Raw genomic sequence first — 22,835 nt, 5'->3', positions numbered from 1 at the left:
GGAAATGTCGGAATTGGTCCCTTTTCAGCTTCAGACGGAGCAAGATGATAGGCACCAGATGATGGAGCTTCTCCAGTTCCTGGATGCCCCTAAAGTGATCACGTCTATTCCCATTCATCAAGTTCTTCTTGACCTCCTCAAAAAGAACTGGGAAAACCCTGGATCCATTGCCCCAGTACACAGAAAGGCTGACACTACCTATCTAGTACAGTCAGCCCCTGGCTTTCAAAAATATCAGCTTGACCACCACTCAGTTGTGGTAGAATCAGCTCAAAAGAAAGCAAAAAGGACGAAGCCACACTCCTCTACCCCTCCTGTCAAGGAACACAAGTTCCTAGATAATGTTGGTCGACGAGTGTTCCAAGGGGCCATGCTCATCTCCAGAATTGCTTCTTATCAGCTGTACATGACCCAATACAACAGGGTCATTTTCAAGCAAATACAGGACTTCTCTGAAACCCTGCCTGACCAATTACAAGAACATCTTCAAATCCTTGTCAACAAGGGTTTGAGGCAGGAAAGCATGAGATAAGAACAGCTTACGATATCTTCGACACCTCCACTAGAGTGTCTGCAACTGCCATTTTGGCAAGACACTGGGCCTGGCTCAAGTCTTCTGACCTTCGCCCAGAAGTACAAGACAGGCTCTCAGACCTGCCCTGTATAGGAGATAATCTGTTCGGTGAACAGATTCAGCAAATAGTGGCTGAATTAAAGGACCATCATGAGACCCTGAAACAGCTCTCATCGATACATTCTGACTTCCCTTCTAGACAGCCCTTCAAGAAGGACTCTCAGAAGTCATTCTTCCACCCAAGGAAGTACTATCCTCCACCAACAAGGTCCCGAGTTACGAGGCCTTATCAAACATCTCAGCCTCGCCAGCCCCAGAAGCAAAAAAACAAGCAGCTCCCCAGCCAGGGCCTGCTTCAGATTTTTGACTTTCACTTGAAGAGCAGCAGCCTGATTCCTCTGCCAGGCATACCAGTGGGAGGTCGATTGTGCCACTTTCACGGAATGTGGCAATCAATCACAACCGACCAATGGGTGCTAGCAATCATTGCTCAGGGTTACTACCTGAACTTTCTTGCTCTTCCACCGGACTCCCCACCTCTACAAGCGTGGAGAGTAACCGACCACTTTGTCCTTCTGGAGCAGGAGGTTTCCCTTCTTCTCCAGTTAAGGGCAATAGAACCCGTTCCTCTTTCGCAACAAGGCCTAGGGTTCTATTCCCGGTACTTTTTGATCCCCAAAAAATCCGGAGGGCTTCGTCCAATTCTGGACCTACGTGCCCTCAACAAGTACCTCCAGCGGGAAAAGTTCAAGATGGTAACCTTGGGCTCGCTTCTACCTCTTCTGCAAAGAGGAGACTGGCTCTGCTCTCTGGACCTCCAGGACGCATACAACCACATTGTGATAGCTCCAGCTCATCGCAAGTACCTCTGGTTTTTAGTAGGCCCAAGGCACTATCAATACCGGGAGCTTCCATTCGGCCTAGCATCGGCACCACGAGTCTTTACCAAATGTATCGTAGTTATCGCAGCCTTTCTCAGGAAAGAAGGTGTTCACGTCTACCCCTATTTAGACGACTGGTTAATCAAGGCCTCAACCCAGCAAGCCGCTCGATCGTCCCTGGATTTGACCCTACACACTAATTTCTCTAGGATTTCTCGTCAATTACGAGAAATCCTATTTAGTCCCATCTCAAACCTTGTCGTTCATTGGGGCAGACTTGGACACCTTACAGGCAAAAGCTCAACAACGAGTGCAAACCCTCGTGTCCCTCGCTCACCAGTTGCAGTCTCAGTATACAGCAACAGCTCGGCAATTTCTTGTCCTCCTCGGACACATGGTGTCCTCAGTCCATCTCACACTAATGGCCCGCCTGGCCATGAGAGTCATGCATTGGACTCTGAGGTCACAATGGATTCAAGCGACTCAGTCTCTGTCAACCATTGTCCACATCACCGACGCACTCCATCTGTCTCTCGCCTGGTGGAAAGATCAGAACAATCTCCTCCAGGGACTGCCTTTTCACCTACCAGATCCTCAACTCATTCTCACCACCGATGCGTCCAACCTCGGGTGGGGAGCTCGTGTGAACGATCTACAGACACAAGGATCTTGGTCTCCAGAGGAAGCCAAACACCAGATAAATTTCCTGGAGCTTCGAGCAATGCGATATGCTCTCAGAGCTTTTCAGGATTGCCTATCAAATCACGTCATCCTGATTCAGACGGACAACCAGGTGGCCATGTGGTTCATCAACAAGCAGGGAGGCACAGGCTCCTTCCTTCTGTGTCAGGAAGCTGCGCAGATTTGGGCGGAAGCGCTGTCCCACTCGATGTAAGTCAGGTCCACCTATTTGCCGGGAGTGCACAATGTCTTGGCAGACAAACTGAGTCGTGTCTTCCAACCGCATGAGTGGTCGCTCAATCCCTCGGTAGCGACCTCTCTCTTCCAGCAATGGGTTATCCCCAAATAGACCTCTTTGCGTCCCCTCAGAACCACAAAGTGGACAATTACTGCTCCCTCATTCGGAGCGAGCGCTCTCAGCCCAGAGATGCATTCTCCCTCTCGTGGACAGCAGGTCTGCTTTATGCATTCCTTCCACTTCCTCTTCTCTCGAAGACTCTCGTGAAGCTCCGTCAGGACAAGGGAAACATGATCCTGATAGCACCTCACTGGCCACGCCAAGTGTGGTTTCCCATACTCCAGGATCTCTCCATTTGCAGGCACATTCCCTTGGGAACGCACCCGCTTCTGATCACTCAGAATGACGGATGGCTACGCCATCCTAATCTTCAGGCCTTGTCCCTGACGGCATGGATGTTGTTAATCCTTCAGCCACTTAACCTTTCAGATTCGGTTTCTCGTGTCCAGATTGCTTCACGGAAGCCTTCCACAAGAAAGTCTTATTCCTATAAATGGAAAAGGTATACATCATGGTGTTCTTCGCAGTCCCTTGATCCCTTTTCCTGTCCAATCCCAAGGTTTTTGGACTATCTCTGGCATTTATTGGAATCATGTCTAAAGACCTCTTCCATCAGAATGCATGTCAGTGCGGTAGCCGCCTTCCATAAAGGTGTCGGGGATGTCCCTATATCGGTACAACCCCTCGTATCACGTTTTCTTAAAGGCTTGCTCCATATCAAGCCACCTTTACATCCTCCGGCCCCTTCTTGGGATCTTAATCTGGTTCTCGGGCGGCTTATGAAACCATTCGAAACTCTTCATTCCTGTGACCTAAAATATCTCACATGGAAAGTGATTTTCCTTTTGGCTATCACTTCAGCTCGCAGGGTTAGTGAGTTACAGGCCCTAGTTACCTATCCGCCTTACACTAAACTCCTGCAGGACCGGGCGGTACTCCGCACTCACCCTAAGTTTTTGCCTAAGGTAGTTTCGGAGTTTCACATTAATCAATTCATCATACTACCTATCTTCTTTCCCAGGCCCCACTCCAACCCAGGGGAACAGGCTCTGCATACCCTCGACTGTAAACGGGCTCTAGCGTTCTATCTAGACCGTACAGTTGCCCACAGGAAGAGCACTCAGTTATTCATCTCTTTCCATCCCAACAAATTAGGGCAACCTGTGGGTAAGCAGACTCTCTCCTCCTGGTTGGCGGACTGCATATCTTTTTGCTATCAGCAAGCAGGCATTCCTTTCCAAGACCGTGTTAAAGCACACCCTGTGAGGGCCATGGCGACTTCAGTAGCACACCTACGATCGGTGCCGCTTCCTGACATTTGCAGGGCTGCCACCTAGAGCTCTCTCCACACTTTTGCAGCCCACTATTTCTTGGACAAAGCCGGAAAACAGGATTCCATCTTCAGCCAATCTGTCCTGCGTAATCTATTTCCAACGTTACGTACCAACACCCTTCCGCCTGCCCGTTGGGGTTCAGGATGCCCTCTACCAAATTCCACCCCAGTGGTTGTGCCTGCTGCACGCCGTTGGGTACATTTGGTGCATGTTCGGACATCCTCAGCTCTGTACTCGCCCATATGTGAGGACTACCATCCTGCTTGTCCTGTGAGAAAGCAAGTGTTGCTTACCTGTAACAGGTGTTCTCACAGGACAGCAGGATGTTAGTCCTCATGAAACCCGCCCGCTGCCCCACGATGTTGGGTTCGTAACGTTTTGTTTTATTTTTTCGGCACTGCCTGTAGCTATCAAATAAGACTGAAGGGGGACCCCTGCTGGCTGCAGGGTTAGTGCCATACTGGGCATGCCCAGTAGGGGCCAGTCAAAGTTCTGGAAACTTTGACAGAAGTTTTCCGTGATTGGGCTCCATCCTGATGATGTCACCCATATGTGAGGACTAACATCCTGCTGTCCTGTGAGAACACCTATTACAGGTAAGCAACACTTGCTTTATAAGCACATGAATTACGTTTGCTTTTATTGGAGCATCTGTTGCCGTGTCCTAACTGTACTGTTTCATTAGTATCTTTCAAAGATACATTCCTCCAAACCGTGTATTGCTGAGTGACTGTCTGCTTTCCCTTTTTTTCTAGTTTTAAAAGGAGCTAGAGCAGCTTTTAAAGTTAGTGCCAGCAGCCTGGTTCTGCTCTGGTTAAGGTGAAGCCTGTCCTTTCAGAAAAGTCTCCCCTTTCCCCAAAAGGTTCCTTATTTCCTTACAAAACTGAATCCCTTTTTCCTGCACCATCTCATCTATGCATTGAGACTCTGGAGCCCTGCCTGCCTGTGGGGACATGCACGTGGAACAAGGAGCATTTTAGAGAATGCACCTTAGAAGTTCTGGATTTCAGGTGTCTACCTAAAATCTTAAATTTGGCTTCCAGAACCTCTCTCCCACATTTTCCTATGTTTTTGGTGCCCACATGTACCACGACAGCTGGCTCCTCCCTAGCACTTTCTATAATCCTATTTAGGTGACGCGTGAGGTCCACCTTTGCACCAGGCAGGCAAGTTACCAGGCAGTCCTCAATCCACCAGACCCACCCAGCTATCTACACTTCTAATAATCGAATCATCAGTTATGATGGCCGATCTAACTTTTCACTCCTGGGCAGTATCCTTGGGAGACTTGTCCTAAGTACGGTAGGACAAAGCATCACCTGGCGAGCAGGTCCTTGCTACAGGATCACTTCTTGCTACACCAGGGTGATGTTCTCCCACCGGGATTCCTTTCTGATCCAAGGCAGCACTGGAGCTGCCAGATTGGATTCTGGACTTAGCTACTATGTCCCTGAAGATCTCATCTGTGTACCTCTCTGTCTGCCACTCTAGCCTCCAGAGATCAAACTCTTTCTCTGAGAGCCAGGAGCTCTTTGCACCCACTGCACACACACAATCTCTTACCGGCGGGTAAAAAATCATACATGTGATACTCAATGCAAAAGACAGGAAATCCCCCATTTTGTTGCTGTACTGCTGCCTTCATCTTAATTTTGTTGAGTTCCTAGTTAAGATTTAAGTTTACTAAGGGAGTTGGAATTAGAGTACTTTTAAATTTACAGGTATATTTACTAATTAATCTGCTAGTGCCCTACAAGGGGATGATTAAACTTTCAACAAGGGCTGGTGCAATAGAATGGTGCAATAGATTCAAAATCAATCTGAAAACCTGGCTTTTTAAACAAGCTTTTTATAAAGAGAAGGAGAAAAACTGATGATGGATAAAGATGCACCAAGCTTGAAGCCATTGCAACTATATCTCAAAAAAGATATAGTTGCGATGGAGAAGGTACAGAGAAGGGCAACCAAAATGATAAAGGGGATGGAACAGCTTCCCTATGAGGAAAGGCTGAAGAGGTTAGGGCTGTTCAGCTTGGAGAAGAGACGGCTGAGGGGGGATATGATAGAGGTCTTTAAGATCATGAGAGGTCTTGAACGAGTAGATGTGACTCTGTTATTTTCACTTTCGAATAATAGAAGGACTAGGGGGCATTCCATGAAGTTAGCAAGTAGCACATTTAAGACTGATCTGAGAAAATTCTTTTTCACTCAACGCACAATAAAGCTCTGGAATTTGTTGCCAGAGGATGTGGTTAGTGCAGTTAGCTGGGTTCAAAAAAGGTTTGGATAAGTTCTTGGAGGAGAAGTCCATTAATGGCTATTAATTCACATTAATCACAGATAGACCTACTCACAAAGCGGGACACTCACTGGACCTCATTTACATCAACCATAGCTTCTTTGAACACATGAACACTAAATATAAGCAAATCCCATGGTCAGACCATTTCATAATTCAGTCCACTATTAAATGCATAAAACCAAAAGAAATACAGTAAAATAAAACAGAGTTTAAATATCGTCCACCTTTTAACATTGAAACATTAAAATATAAACTAGAAGAGACGCTAATACACTTTGACCACAAAGACTGTGTAACCGCAACTACAGAATGGCTGACTAGCACGAATAAATTGGCTGACATTAACCCCACAAAAACAATGCAAATACACGAGCCTAAAATAAAAAAACCCATGGTTTAACGAGAGGATAAAGGAAATCAAACAAAGTCTGAGAAAAAAGGAAAAAATGGAAAAAAGACAAATCAGCAGAAAACCTAACCGAATCTAGGAAACAACTAGCTTATTATAAAAAAGTAATTCTCGTCGCAAAAAAACAATTCTTTAGCACAAAAATTGAGAAATTTACAAACAACCCAAGAGCTCTATTTAACATAGTAAAAAATCTGACTAATGATAACACGAGGCTCCCCAAACCCCTAAAGAAAATAAATGCAATGAAATAGCACAGTATTTCTCAGATAAAATCACTAGCCTTAAAGCAAAGATACCGATCTTAACTAAGCAGGAAATTAAAATGCACAAAAAAGATGTAACACCATGGGACACATTTGACGAGGCATCCCAGAGAGAAGTGGAATCAATGATAAAAAAACTTGAACCCCGCTCCACATAAGATTGACACCATTCCCACCATGGACATCAAAAAACTAGCTGATATAACCTCCTGTACTATAGCAAAAATAATTAACCTATCGCTTAGTGAAGGACTAATGCCAGACTCTCTTAAAGGTGCAATAATTAAACCAATACTGAAGAAAAAGAACAGTGACCCAAATGTCTTAAGTAACTATAGACCTGTTTCAAACTTACCCATGCTCGCTAAATTAATAGAAGAAACAGTACAAAAGCAACTGGCAGAATATCTAGACAACAATAACAAACTTTACCCCTCACAACACGGCTTCAGAAAACACTATAGCACTGAAACATTACTAATCTCACTAACAGATAATGTACTCCGAGGGTTTGATAGCGGAAAACACTACATTATGATATTACTAGACCTGTCAGCAGCATTTGACACAGTAAATCACAGCATACTAATAAAAAGGCTTGAAGAAATAGGACTACGAAACAAAACAATTGAATGGTTCTGCTCCTACCTACACAATAGATTTTTTCAGGTACAGATAAAAAACACAATATCAGACAAAATCAAGCTAATGACGGGGGTCCCACAGGGGTCAGCACTTTCGGCAACTCTATTTAATATCTACATGCTGCCTCTATGCCACCTCTTGGCAGGACTAGGTATCATATATTACATATACGCTGACGACATTCAGCTAATCCTACCAATAGAGGAAACAATTGAAAAAACACTAAACTTAGCAATGTTGTACCTAGATATAATAAAACAACTATTAAGCTAAAAGGAACTGGTAATTAATATTGAAAAGACAGAATTCATACACCTTGAAAGAAAAACCACTGAATTAATACAGAATCCCCTCAAACTTAAAAAGGACCAGATAGTGGAACTAAACAGAAAAGCCAGAAACCTAGGTGTAATAATTGACAATGAACTCAATCTTAAGCAACACACATCAGTGAAAGTTAGGGAAGGTTATGCCAAACTTATGGCGCTTAGAAGGCTAAAACCCCTATTAACACAAGCGAACTTTAGAACTGTTCTTCAAGCACTTATATTCGCGAGCACAGACTATTGTAACACACTCTTCCTTGGATTACCATTTACAACACTAAGACCCCTACAAATCTTACAGAACTCTGCAGCCAGAATTCTAACGGGAAAAAGCAGAAAAGATCACATCACTCAAACACTTGCTGAATTACACTGGCTGCCAATTGAACAAAGAGTCCAATTTAAAACAGTATGCACAATCCACAAACTGATCTATGAGGAAAATACTGACTGGCTAAACACTGCACTACGACTACATGTCCCCCAGAGAAATCTAAGATCAGCCAACAAAGCTCTACTAACCATTCCCTCTGTAAAGACAGCAAAACTGACGCAAGTAAGAGAGAGAGCAATATGCCTAGCCGGTCCAATATTATGGAACACACTACCACTCGAAATAAGACTAATGAAAGATCTAAAACTCTTTAAAAAAAAAAAAAAAAAAAAAAGCTTAAAAACATGGCTCTTCAAAAAAGCTTTTCACAATGAGAGTGGAGAGTAAGGAATACTAGCGGACAAGAAAGAGAACTCCGGCACACTGTTTAAAAGTCAACAAATAGCAGTTATTCCTCCTTTATTATTTTTTCTCATACCTAAAGATTAATTTAAGGGTACAGTATTCTCATATGGATATCCTATTATTCATATAAATGGAACTTCCAATCCACAATCCAAATAGCGTATATTATTTGAATCATGTAACCAAAACTTTATTGGCACCTACTAGCTAATTTATAATCCTAACCAGACTTATTTATGTGCCTATCTGTAAACCGTTCTGATGGTATACTACTAAACGACGGTATAGAAAAGTTTTTAAATAAACAAATAAATAATCAATTTTACTTAGGGAACAGCCACTGCTATTAATTGCATCAGTAGCATGGGATCTTCTTAGTGTTTGGGTAATTGCCAGGTTCTTGTGGCCTGGTTTTGGCCTCTGTTGGAAACAGGATGCTGGGCTTGAAGGACCCTTGGTCTGACCCAGCATGGCAATTTCCTATGTTCTTAACCTACAAATGCATAGTAATGTTAAAATCAAACCGCCTATTATGTTCCGAACAAACAGACTTAACTTTCACACTTAGTTTATTATAATGAATTGTTACCGAACTATGATGGCACATTTGTAATTTGTAATCTATACCACCCATACTCTTAATTATTGTGCCCTTCTGTAAACCATTGTGATGGTTATCTAACTTAACAACGGTATAGAAAAGTTTTTAAATAAATAATTTAGATAAGAGCCTAATTGATTTTTAGAGAGTGTCTCCTGCCTAAAAACCAAGGGGCGGATTTTCAGAGCCCTGCTCGCGTAAATCCGCCCAAAACCGGGCGGATTTACGCGAGCAGGGCCCTGCGCGCCGGTAAGCCTATTTTACATAGGCCTACCGGCGCGCGCAGAGCCCCGGGACTCGCGTAAGTCCCGGGGTTTTCGGAGGGGGCGTGTCGGGGGCGTGTCGGGGGCGTGTCGGGGGCGGGCCCGAACTGAGCGGCGTTTTCGGGGCGTGTCGGGAGCGTTCCGGGGGCGGGCCCGGGGGCGTGGCTACGGCCGGGGGGGCGGCCCGGGGGCGTGGCCCGGGGGCGTGGCCGTGCCCTCTGGACCCGCCCCCAGGTCGCGTCCCGGCGCGCAGGAGGCCCGCTGACGCGCGGGGATTTACGCCTCCCTCCGGGAGGCGTAAATCCCCCGACAAAGGTAAGGGGGAGGCTTAGACAGGGCCAGGCGGGTGGGTTAGGGAAGGGAGGGGAAGGTGAGGGGGAGGGCAAAGGAAAGTTCCCTCCGAGGCCGCTCCGATTTCGGAGCGGCCTTGGAGGGAACGGGGGTAGGCAGCGCGGCTCGGCGCGCGCCGGCTATACAAAATCCATAGCCTTGCGCGCGCCGATCCAGGTTTTTAGCAGATAACGCACGGCTCCGCGCGTATCTACTAAAATCCAGCGTACTTTTGTTTGCGCCTGGAGCGCAAACAAAAGTAGGCTATTCGCGCTCCTTTTAAAATCCGCCCCTTAGGGTTGAGCTAGGGGTGAGTGGGTGGGAAAAATAGACACCAGAATTAACTCCCTCTGGCTTGCTTATTATCTCAGGCACACACAAACGCTACAGAATATAACCAAGTATTTCACTTCTCCCCAAACTTTGTCCTAAAATTTCCCAAATCTATACTTATCAATCCTTTTCAACCACAATTAAATTGATTGAAAGGTTTGAGAGCAGTATGCAGATGAGTCTTCCGGTCCTCTTCTACTGCAAAGGGTGTAGGGCCTCTGGAAGCTGGTGCTATAGAGTTCACAGCCTGGATCACTCGCTGTGATCTCTGGAGTTCCCTCCCGGGGGATGCGGGAAGCAGTATGTAGATGAGCCTTCCTATCCTCTTGTACTGCTTTAATACATTGGATTTATATTTTTAGACAGCAAAATATGAAAAAATGTACAAGGGTGTGAAGACTTTTACAAGGCATTGTGTGTATTCCTAGTGCTGTGTCCATCTAGTAGTGATCTAGAAATTAGTAGTAGCAATTAGGATCTTATCTTAGAGAAATGCATGGTGAAATTTGAACTGTTTCTTGAAGAAAAATGAGTATTTTTTTCTCATTCTGATCTATACTTCTGAACAAATTACACCATTTGAGCTTTACAATATACTCTTGTTAAAAATATTTTTAATGTTTATTATCTTAGCTCTCTAACTTTGATTTTTAATGTTTGTTTAGGAGTGAATTATGTGGACTACAGCTTGTTTCCTGACAGAGCTCTGCAAGAGCAATGGCTGAGATTTTATTTGGAAGCATATAAAGAGTATAAAGGTTTTGACAAAGATGTTACTGAGAAAGAGGTGGAAGTTTTGTACATACAAGTCAACCAGTTTGCATTGGTGAGTTCTGTACCCATTAGCTTACTTTGTTACTGCATTATTGAACTGTAAAAGGCAAACATCTGCTTTCTCTAAAGTCTTTGTAAAGCAACATTTAAAAATTTGGGAGAAATTTGCAAAATTGTTTTCTTTGACTACAATGTAGTAAGTACTGTTCCCTGTACATACCAGGATCATTCCAGACGGTGGGTTATGTTCCATGTCCAGCAGATGGAGTCAGAACACAAAATTCCCAGGGGAGGAACCATATAACCACGCCTCCCCTGTAACAGCTCTCAGTAACGTTCTGACTCCAGCAGATGTGAGCAGGGGACTTGTGGTCCCCAGCTTGTTAGCTTAGGGCTATCTCCTCAGGGGGATCAAGTTTAAAAAAAAAAAATAGGAAGTTTTAAATTTACAGTTTAGGTCACTTTGCCTAAGGCTCCTCTTACAGCAGGGGGAGAGCTCTCCGCTGGTGCTGGCTCATCACTCTCTAGCCTGGTGACTTTCTTTCTTTTCTCATTTTCCTCACTGAGGGCTCAGTTGGGGTAAGTGTATTTTTGTTTCATCTTCTTTTTCAGCAGAAGACTGCAATTTTTTGGACTCCGGCTCTCTGAGGTGAAAGTCGGTAGCGCCGGCCTCTCCCTCCTGACCCAGGTTTTCCCCCCTCCCTTTTGGGGAGCGACCGTCCCGAACTGCGGCCCCGCGAAGCACCATTCCCCGGGGCCGCTTGCTGTCGGGAGGGTAATTCCCCGTCAGTTCTTCAGGTCGGTGGGGGACCGCGGCAAGCGTCCGTTGCCAGGTCGGCGCTCATTTTAGGCGCGAGCCACCTGTAGAGCCTCCCCCCTCTCTCTCTCTCTCCCTGCGGCGATGCAGTCCGCGGCGCCTTGTGAGGGCTCCGACAGGGCCGGATTATTTTCTGAAGAGGGTCTGCGCTCAGGCCGTTACACCAATGGGACTAGCATCTCCCTGAGTGACTGTCGGAATTGTAAATTCAGGAATGAGACGTTGATGAAATAAGGTAGAGGGTTCGGCTGGAAATATCCTTGCCTTAGCTTTCCTTTTATGGGGCATATTCAATTTAGGAAAAAGATTTAAACAATACCTCAATTTCCTGAATTACACCTAATTTACATAAAAAAAACAAAAATTCTCTCTGAGGTAGTTTAGAATAATTCAAAATTCCTAAGCCTCCAAATCCGTACAAACCCGGAATAAGCCGGACAAAGCCGTGTGCACGGCTTTGGTGGCGCGGCGGCGGTACGCTGCTACAGCGTGGGTCTTATGCGCGCCTCTGGCTCCTCCCACTGGCGTCCGAATTGGAGACAGCAATTAGTTGTGCAGGCAAAAACTCACACTGCGACGCAATGTCCCAGCCAGTAACCAATGAGACTTCACAAAGAAAAAGCGCCATCTTTGAAACATAATTTCCTGAAAGATTTTCCCCTTAACTGTTTTATGTTTTTTTTATTAGTGTTTTTCTGTTTGAAAGACACTGCAAATCAGCATTAATCAATCATGTTAAATTTCTTTGCAGGGGTATTTTTGTTGTGCATAATACCATTTTTAAATTACTCTGTCAGAACCACTAAGGACTTTGTATCATGGAAAGCTGAAATTCATAGCTTTTAAAATTACTTGGCTTGTTTTTGTGGAAAATGAAATTGTTGCTTAAAAGATTCAACAGGTTAAAAATGTATATCTATGAAAACAAGTGGATTTCTTAGCATCTAGTCAGCTAAATCCAGAACAAGTGAGTTATGCTTTCTTACCAGCAGATGGAGACTGAGTAAACTGACGTCACAATGTATACACCCCTGCAGTTATCAGTCAGCCAGTATTCTCAGTCTCCAGTAGATGGTGGGCATGCATCTGGTGATTGCTTCATTTTAAAATAAAGGAGCATGAAGGATAAAATATGTCCCACTTTCCTACAGTGACACCAAATGGTTCCTCCCCCAGTTGAGAATTCCTGAGGTAATTTTCTGTGGTCCCTCAGATATGTGCTTTGGTCCGGTAGCTGGTTTTGTCAGCATGGACTTAGCTGCTTGAGCAGCTGAAATGCAGCAGGTGCAGGATGCAGTGGGATGCTACGACACTTACCCTCTCCTCCTGCAGCCGGAGACAGTCTCGGTGCTCAGCCAGGTATGGCTGAGCTCTGGTAAGTTTAAAAAAAAACAAAAATTTAATTAAATATCTATAAGTATCTATCTATCTCTATGGTAGTCCTCACATGGGTGATGTCAGTGGACGGAGCCCTGCTACGGAAAACTTTTCTGTCAAAGTTTCTATAAAGCTTTGACTGACGCTGGCACATTGAGTGCACTGAGCATGCTCAGCCTGCAATTATCCCTGTGACCACAGGTGTCTCCCCTCAGTCTTTTTTCTGCTCTGCAGTAAGCATAGCGGTTAGGAGCTCTGTGAAATTCTCACAACTTTTCCTTACGGAAACACAAACTTTTACTTCATTATTATTATGTTAATAATCGCCTAAGATAAATCTGTTTGTCTCGCTACTATATTGTTTTCGTTAATTTTTATCACTCTCCAGTTGTTTTCGTTTAAAATCTCTCCTGTTTTCCATCTCCCATGTTTTCGCTCCCTGTTTAATGTAACTTTTACCTTTCCACTTAGTTGTTAAATTGTTTTCCCCCTGTTATATTGTAAACCTGTACGATAAGACCTCGTCTTGAGTATCGGTATAGTTAAAGAAGTTAAATAAAAATAATAAACAAACGCTTTTTCCCTGTGCAGGTCTCCCCTTGCGTATGTTTAACTGACGCTCGGTGAGTACTATGCCCTGTTTTTCGGTCGGTTCCTGTCACCACACAACGGTTTCCCCGGCCTACCAACCTAATTGTGGCCTTCCCTCTCCCTATGTTTTCACAGTTTGCCCCACATAGCCTGCGAGTGTCCTCCTGGGACCCTCTGCCTCATAACTAGCACTAGTGGAATAGAGACTTCCACGGTTACTGTTGCTGCCAGGGCCCCCTGTCGAATTCATACCTCGGTACCTTCGTGCAGTCGATGCCCCATCACTATCATCGGTACCCCTTTCCAGGCTGTCCTGCCTTTTTAGACACCATCAACACCCCTCCCCCCAGCGGCCTGTCGATGCCATCGATCCCCGCATCGATTCTTTCAGTGCCATCAATGTTTTCATCCATGGCGCTGATTTTTCCATCGGTGCCATCAATGCACACCTCTGTGCCGTCTATGCCCGGGCCGGTGCCATTGATGCCATCGATGCCCGGGCCGGTGCCATTGATGCCATCGATGCCCGGGCCGGTGCCATTGATGCCATCGATGCCCGGGCCGGTGCCATCGATGCCATCTTCGATTCCATCCATGACATTGATGGCCAGGTCATTCCTATCAATGCGGCCATCGATACCTATACCGATGCCGTCGGTGCCTCCGTCACTGTTATCGTTGCTCTGCCTGGCCATCAACATTTTTTCATATATATATTTTTGACGATACCCTCTGCCGCTCCATGCCGCCGTCAATACCGACATAGCGCCTACACGCAATGCCCTCGCCTAAACAGTGCTCCATGCTTTGGGGTTTTTACTACAGCCCCGTATCAGCCTATGACACTACATAGTGCCAGGAGCAGTGCGGGCATGCTGACAGTCCGTCATCATTCGCCATCCAGGACAGCAAGGGCGTCCACCTCGGCACTGGGGAAAGACCGGGCCGAGCACCGTGGCATTCATTGTCATCGGCACGGTGATCGTCTGCCACCGACGCAATCCAGCACATCGGTGCTGTCCTACTCGGTGCTGGAGAATGCTCCGGCCGAGCAACATCGCTACTGCCACCATCGCTGTTCCACACAACACTGGCAGTCCTTCGTGCTCCAGAATGACCGGACCGAGTTCCGAAGAATTATGCACTGGCGTCACGATATATCGAGCTGCTGCAAAGAGGGCTGGATTCATGAGTCATAATGGCTCTCCTGTACCCGATCCGGGTTCATGAGTCATAATGGCTCCCCTGTACCCGAGGCGTTCCCGACCGACACCGGTGCGGGGTTCTGTACCTCCACAAATTAATGTGGTAGCGACAGACACGCTCAGCCTGGACTCCTCTGTACCTGTGCCACCATACCAGGTTACAGAGTTGAGTCGGACGTCTACGTCCACCAGGCTATCCCTCGTTGACTCCTGAAATCCACGGAGCCATCCATTTTCGCCGGCTCGTCTTTCTGTGATCCACGAAGGATGGTAAGTACTCTACTTTAATCTCGCTTCAGCGATAATCCCATTGAGACCTGTTCTCTAAACCGAGCCATATGGTTCGATAGGTTCTAGGTTGTCTGGCCTTCCAAGAGCCGTATTAGTGTGTCATATCGCTATTGCCAGCTATGTTGGGCACAATATCAAGAGAGCCTCTCTACCAATCATTTGGGATTACATCAGGACATCCTCCCGTTGTTAGCAACGGGACTCTGTACTGATTAATACTCTGGTTCTGGTTCCTATTTAAGGACCGAAATTCCAGATGCATTCACTGATTTGCTAAACACGAGATTCAGCAAACACTGTCTCAATTGCAAGTCCACCTCGATAGCTGGCGACAGGTCTCGTCGTATTCTTGTATAGCACACACAAATGCGGGTGCGACTTTTACTGCTTACGTTGAAGATTACATGATATCCTGATTACGTCAGCCCCGCCAGTTGGACAACTCCTGGTCTCTCAACTTGCCGGATATCAGAACAGCCACCCCACTTTGTACCAAGGTTCAGGGTACAGTCCCCGGGATGCTTCAAAGCACAGAGGGGGAGGGGGGATGGGTGGGAGAGTTTTAATCTCACTATTCTTTCTTTCAACAGAAAGTAGTTACTCTCCGCCCATCCTGGACCTCAGAAATATCAACTTCCTTCAGAAGGTGCAGGTAAAATGGTATCTCTCGTCACCATGCTTCCGTACCGCAGTAGGTAGGTTGCCTCTCTCTTCTATTTTTTCTGTGTGCTTCATGGTGAGTCGTCAATAATACAATCCCAAGCTTTGCCCATTGCCCAGCTTCAGCAACTGTGGTATTTTATTACTTCTCACAGGACAAGAAGGATGGTAGTCCTCACATATGGGTGACATCACAGGATGGAGCCCAATCACGGAAAACTTCTGTCAAAGTTTCCAGAACTTTGACTGGCCCCTACTGGGCATGCCCAGCATGGCACTAACCCTGCAGCCAGCAGGAGTCCCCCTTCAGTCTTCTTTTTTCCATGCAGCAGTAGCCTCGCGGTTAAGGAGCTCTCAGATTCCTGACAGGAATTTTTCTCACAGAATTACTAAAAGTTAATTTGCCCCACAGGGGTCACTCCTCTAACTTTTTCAAGCTGTGGTACTCCAGTAAGGTTTTACCCGTGTTTCCGTCTATTACCGTAGAGTTTGGCCCTTGCGGCCTACTGGCCGTCTACCGTACCATGGCTCAATTTTTTGCCATGGTGTTGGGGTTCCGTCGGTGCCCGGATTGTAATCGCACCATGTCCATCACAGACCTCCATAAAGTCTGTGTAATGTGTCTTGGACGAGAGCACGATGTCTTGACCTGCACCAAATGTGCCCTTATGACACCAAAAGGTCGCAAGGCCAGAATGGAGAAGATGGAACTTTGTTTCCATGCTCAAACCCCGACTCCATCCATTGCATCGACATCAGAACTGGCACCATCAACTTCGCGCCAGCACTGAACCACCGGCCGGTGACCATCCGGCCTAAACGACATCTCGGCCTTCGACATCCTCTACTCCCCTTCAGGACCGAGGGGATTGTAGAGACAAACATCGCCACCAGCATAGAAAGTCTCGGACCATCGAGGGAGCGAAATCGACCTCGCCATCGTCCGAGCCGCCGTTGAAGAAACCCCATCCAGAAAAGGCACCGACCTTTTCGGCGACCGGGTCACCGAGGCAACCCTCCCCGAAAGGGCATCGGGAGCTGCGACTCCGCCTTTAACGGTGGTCCCTCCGGCTATGCCTCTGCCTCCTTCTTCTGCTCCGGAGCCGGGGCTCCTTGCTCCAGGTCTCCGAGAAGAACTGGACCGGATGGTTCAGGAGGCAATCGACAAGGCGATGCAATGACTTCAGGTTCCTCCGGTACCGATTGCGGAACAGATCACTGACCCGATTTAAGGCAGCATTGGCACCGCTGCTTTTCCACCGATGGACCCTGGGTCACCAATGGCGCCGGTGCCCTCCCCGCTCATTCTGTCATCGGGAGGAGAAACACCGTTTCGCATTCCTCCTTCGGGAGTTCTGCCTCAGCCATCGATACAGATATGTCCAATACCACAGATCCAACCATATGTGCCAATACGCCCGTCGGCACCACCGAGCCACCCATCGATGCCCTCTATGCCTACACCAGTGCCTTCGATGCCTTCATCGGTGCCTCCAGTTATTCCTTCGATTCCTTCGGAGCCTAGACCAGGACCTTCAGGTATCCCACCATCCCATCCCGTCTACATCCTAGAGGGGCAGGGGCTGATACCTATGAAACCTAGACTGATGATTCCTCACCAGACACCGATGATTTGCCTTCACCACCTTCACCCACTGAAAGTAGAAAGTGTTCTCCTCAAGAGGACCTTTCCTTTATAAATTTTGTGAAGGAAATGTCTGAACTGGTTCCCTTCCAATTACAGACTGAGCAGGATGATAGGCATCAGATGATGGAGTTGCTCCAATTCCTGGATGCCCCCAAAGTAATAACCTCCATCCCTATCCACCAGGTTCTTCTGGATCTCCTAAAGAAGAACTGGGAACATCCTGGCTCCATTGCTCCAGTCCACAGGAAAGCTGACACTACCTATTGGGTGCAGTCAGCTCCGGGCTTTCAGAAACCACAATTGGATCACCAATCTGTAGTGGGTTGAATCTGCACAGAAGAGAGCAAAGAGGTCAAAGCCTCATACTTCTTTTCCCCCTACCAAGGAACATGTTTCTAGATGCCTTTGGCCACCGAGTCTACCAAGGATCAATGCTCATCTCCCGAATTGCCGCTTACCAACTCTATATGACCCAATATAACAGGGTCATTTTTAAGCAGATACAAGACTTCACAGATTCCCTACCTCAGCAATTTCAAGATCAACTCCAAACCCTAGTAAACAAGGGCTTTGAGGCAGGCAAGCATGAGATCAGATCTTCTTATGATATCTTTGATACTGCTACAAGGGTATCTGCAGCTGCTATTTCGGCAAGAAGGTGGGCCTGGCTTAAGTCTTCTGACCTTCGCCCTGAGGTACAAGACAGGTTATCTGCCTTGCCCTGTGTAGGAGATAACCTGTTTGGCGAGCAGATTCAGTGGACGGTGGCGGAACTTAAGGACCATCATGAGACCCTAAGACATCTCTCTCTGATGCCTTCTGACTATTCTTCTAAACAGCCCTTCAGAAAGGACTCTAAAAAGTCATTCTTCCGCCCGAAGAAGTCCTACCCGCCACCAACCAGATCCCGTGCCACGAGACCTTTTCAAAAAGCACAGTCTCGTCAAACACGTAAACAAAAACTGCAAGCAGCCCCTCAGCCAGGGCCTGCTTCAGGTTTTTGACTTCCACCTAGAGAGCATGAGCCAGCTTCCATTGCCTCATATACCAGTGGGAGGTCGATTGTGCCACTTTCACAACATATGGCACTCAATCACCTCAGACCAATGGGTACTAGCAATAATTGCTCAGGGTTACCATCTGAACTTTCTCTCTGTGCCACCGGACTCCCCACCTCTACCTACGTGGAGAACATCCGATCACTCCATCCATCTGGATCAAGGGTTTCCCCCCTCCTCCAGTCCAAGGCAATAGAACCCGTTCCCTACTCCCAGCATGGCTTAGGGTTCTATTCCTGGTACTTTCTAATCCCCAAAAAAATCTGCAGGCTTTCGTCCTGTTTTGGACCTACGAGCTCTCAACAAGAACATCCAGCGAGAGAGAAGTTCAAGATGGTAATCTTACGCTCGCTGCTTCCTCCTCTACAAAGAGGAGACTGGCTCTGCTCTCTCGACCTCCAGGACGCATACACTCATATTGCGATAACTCCATCTCATCGCAAATACCTGAGGTTTCTAGTAGGCCCCAAGAGCTATCAATACCGAGTGTTTCCATTCAGCCTAACATCTGCGCCACGAGTCTTCCCAAAATGCCTTGTAGTAGTTGCAGTCTTCCTCAGGACCCAAGGTGTTCAAGTCTACCCCTATCTAGATGACTGGTTAATCAGGGCTCCCACTCAGCAAACTTCTCTGTCATCCCTCAGTCTACCTTACACACACTAATTTCATTAGGATTTCTCTTCAACTATGACAAATCCTACTTTAGTCCCATCTCAAACCTTGTTGATCATTGGGGCAGACTTGGACACCTTGCAGGCAAAGGCTTTCCTGCCTCGACAACAAGCCCTCACTCTCGTGTCTCTTGCACACCAGCTGCAGTCTCAGCCCTCCGCGACTACACACCACTTTCTCATCCTCCTGGGACACATGGCGTCCTCAGTTAAGGTCATACCAATGGCCCGTTTGGCCATGAGTCATGCAGTGGCCTCTACGGTCTCAATGGACTCAAAGCATTCAGCCCCTGTCGACCATTGTCCACGTAACCGACTCACTCCGTCAGTCTCTAGCCTGGTGGAAAAATCAGATCAATCTCCTCCGTGGCTTGCCCTTTCAGGCTCCAGACCCTCAATTAATTCTCACCACCGATGCTTCCAACCTCGGATAGGGAGCCCATGTGGCCAATCTGCAGACAAAAGGCTCTTGGTCTCCAGAGGAAGCCAAACACCAAATACATTTCCTGGAGCTTCGAGCAATCAGATATGCTCTCAGGGCATTTCAGTATCACCTCTCAAATCAAGTTATCCTGATCCAGACGGACAGCCAGGTGGCCATGTGGTACATCAACAAACAGAGGCACGGGCTCCTTCCTTCTGTGTCAGGAAGCTGCACAGATATGGACGGAAGCTCTCTCCCATTCGATGTACCTCAGGGCCACCTACTTGCCGGGAGTGGACAATATGTTGGCAGACAAGCTGAGTCGCGTCTCTCAACCCCTCGGTAGCGAACTCCATCTTCCAGCAATAGGGATATCCTCAGATAGACCTCTTTGCGTCTCCTCAAAACCACAAAGTAGAGAACTTCTGCGCTCTCATTCGCAGCAAACACTCTCAGCCTAGAGACGCATTCTCCCACTCGTGGGCAACCGGTCTACTGTACGCATTCCCTCCACTTCCTCTTCTCTCGAAGACTCTTGTGAAGTTACGTCAGGACAAGGGAACGATGATCCTGATAGCACCTCACTGGCCAAACCAAGTGTGGTTCCCAATACTTCAGGACCTCTCCATCCGCAGGCATATTCCCTTGGGAAAGGACCCGCTTCTGATCACTCAGAACGACGGGTGCCTACGACATCCCAGTCTTCAAGCCTTGTCCCTGACAGCATGGATGTTGAAAGGTTAATCAACCTTTCTGAGCCAGTTTCCCGTGTCTTGATTGCTTCACGGAAGCCTTCCACGAGAAAAGCTTACTCTTATAAATGGAAACGGTTTATGTCATGGTGCTCTTCTCAGTCCCTTGACCCCATTTCCTGTCCAATCCCGAAATTTCTGGACAACTCTGGCATTTATCAGAGTCAGGTTTTAAGACTTCCTCCATTAGAATGCATGTCAGCGCGGTAGCCGCCTTCCATAAAAGTGTCGGGGATGTCTCTATATCAATACACCCCCTTGTAACACGTTTTTTGAAGGGCTTGCTCCACATCAAGCCTCCGCTACGTCCTCCGGCCCCTTCTTGGGACCTTAATCTAGTTCTATGTCGGCTCTTCACTCTTGTGACCTTAGATATCTCACATGGAAAGTGATTTTCCTTTTGGCAATCACTTTAGCTCGCAGAGTTAGTGAATTGCAGGCCCTAGTTACCTATTGGCCTTACACTAAACTTCTGCAGGACCGGGCAGTACTCCGCACTCCCCCGAAATTCTTACCTAAGATAGTTTCGGATTTTCATCTCAATCAATCGATCATACTACCTACCTTTTTTCCCAGGCCCCATGCCAACCCAGGAGAACAGGCTCTGCATACCCTTGACTGTAAATGGGCTCTAGCGTTTTACCTAGACCGTACAGCTGCCCACAGGGAAAACACTCAATTATTTGTCTCTTTCCACCCTAATAAGTTAGGGAAGCCTGTGGGTAAGCAGACTCTCTCTTCCTGGTTGGCGGACTGCATCTCCTTCTGCTATCAGCAAGTGGGCATTCCATTCCAAGACCGTGTTAAAGCACACCCTGTGAGGGCCATGGCGACTTCAGTAGCACACCTACGATCGGTGCTGCTTCCAGACATTTGCAGGGCTGCTACCTGGAGTTCTGTCCACACCTTTGCAGCCCACTATTGCTTGGACAAAGCCAGAAGACAAGATTCCATCTTCGGCCAATCTGTCCTTCGTAACCTATTTACAACGTGACGTACCAACACCCTTCCGCCTACTTGGTGGGGTTCAGGATGCCCTCTACCAATTTCCGCCCCAGTTGTGCCTGTTGCATGCCTTTGGGTACATTTGGTGCATGTTCAGACATCCTCAGCTCGGTACTCACCCATATGTGAGGATTACCATCCTGCTTGTCCTGTGAGAAAGCAAAATGTTGCTTATCCTGTAACAGGTGTTCTCACAAGACAGCAGGATGTTAGTCCTCACGAAACCCGCCCGCCGCCCCACGGTGTTGGGTTCGTATCGTTTTGTTTTATTTTTCGGCGCTGCCTGTAGCTTTCAAATAAGACTGAAGGGGGACCCCTGCTGGCTGCAGGGTTAGTGCCAATGCTGTGCATGCCTAATAGAGGCCTGTCAAAGTTCTGTAAACTTTGACAGAAGTTTTCCGTGATTGGGCTCCATCCTGATGATGTCACCCATATGTGAGGACTAACATCCTGCTGTCCTGTGAGAACATCTGTTACAGGTAAGCAACATTTTGCTATCTCTCTATCTATCTCTCTCTCGTTTGCTGGAGGATAAGAAGCAGATGCAGCATTCACTTCACATAAGAGGGTGTGCTAGAGGATCCAAGTGTTTTCGACCTTCAGAGGACTCGACCCTGTATTGGTTCTCAGTCCTTTCGCCAGCAACAACCCAGAAGTAGTGCAGGCTTGATTAGGAGGCTTGGGAGGATCCACTAATGAAGATTTATTGACCCACCCCTGCAATAAGAGGATGCTTTTTTTTTTTTTTTTTTTTATCATAGGTGGGTCGAAATCACATCGGATCTTTGGGTCCTGGAGCTGATATGAGAGAAATATGCGCTAGAGTTTCACAGTATTCCTCGGGATGTGTTCATGGTGTCTCCCTATCACTCACCGCAAAAAAAACAAGGCAGTGAAAACTGCATTGGCAATGCTCCTCAATATGAGGGCTGTGGTCCCAGTGCCCACGTCTCAAGAAAATACAGGGTGATTTTCCATTATTTTGTTGTGCCAAAGAAGGAGGGCTTCTTTCGTCCTATCCTGGACCTCAGAGGCATCAATTGTCATCTGCAAGTGAAGCATTTTTGCATGAAGACATTGTGCTTGGTGATAATTTCCGTGCAGTCGGGAATTTTTATCTTTCTGGATCTGTCAGATCCACATTGCCATCCGACTAGAACATCGCAGTTCAGGAACGTCACTTTCAATTTCAGGCACTGCCCTTGGTCTGGTCACCACTCCCAGAACCTTTTCCAAGGTAATGGTGATAGTTGAGGCAGAGTTGAGAATGGATGGGCTCCTAGTACAACCATATTCTGATGACTGGCTGATTCGTGCCAATTCGCTGGATGAGAGCTTTCTGGAGATGTGCAAGGGAATCTCCCTGTTGCGAGAGCTTGGCTGGGTGGTGAACCTAGCCAAGAGCAATCTTCAGCTTACTCAGTTGCTTGAATATCTGGGGGTTCAGTTTGACATGAAGCAGGCCAAGGTGTTCTTGCCAGAAACTCAAATTCAGAAGTTGCTAGCTCAACCCCATCTGTTAAACACTCTGTGCCCGACCATATTTATTTATTTTATTTAGCAATTTTCTATACCGACTT

The 22,835-nt window shown here is 46.9% G+C and overlaps 1 protein-coding gene across 1 annotated transcript in view; it reads left to right on the top strand.

Moving 5' to 3' along the window:
- ETNK1 (ethanolamine kinase 1) overlaps positions 1 to 22,835 on the top strand; it is a 409,480-nt gene that overhangs the window by 350,612 nt on the left and 36,033 nt on the right. Inside the window, 1 exon segment of the mRNA XM_029600112.1 lies at positions 10,648 to 10,808. Coding sequence (XP_029455972.1) covers positions 10,648 to 10,808 — 161 coding nt within the window.

The sequence above is a fragment of the Rhinatrema bivittatum genome, chromosome 4, assembly GCF_901001135.1.
Source record: "Rhinatrema bivittatum chromosome 4, aRhiBiv1.1, whole genome shotgun sequence".
NCBI lineage: Eukaryota > Metazoa > Chordata > Amphibia > Gymnophiona > Rhinatrematidae > Rhinatrema > Rhinatrema bivittatum.
Note: the sequence above shows the minus strand (reverse complement) of the source record. Positions and strands in the feature narration are given on the sequence as shown.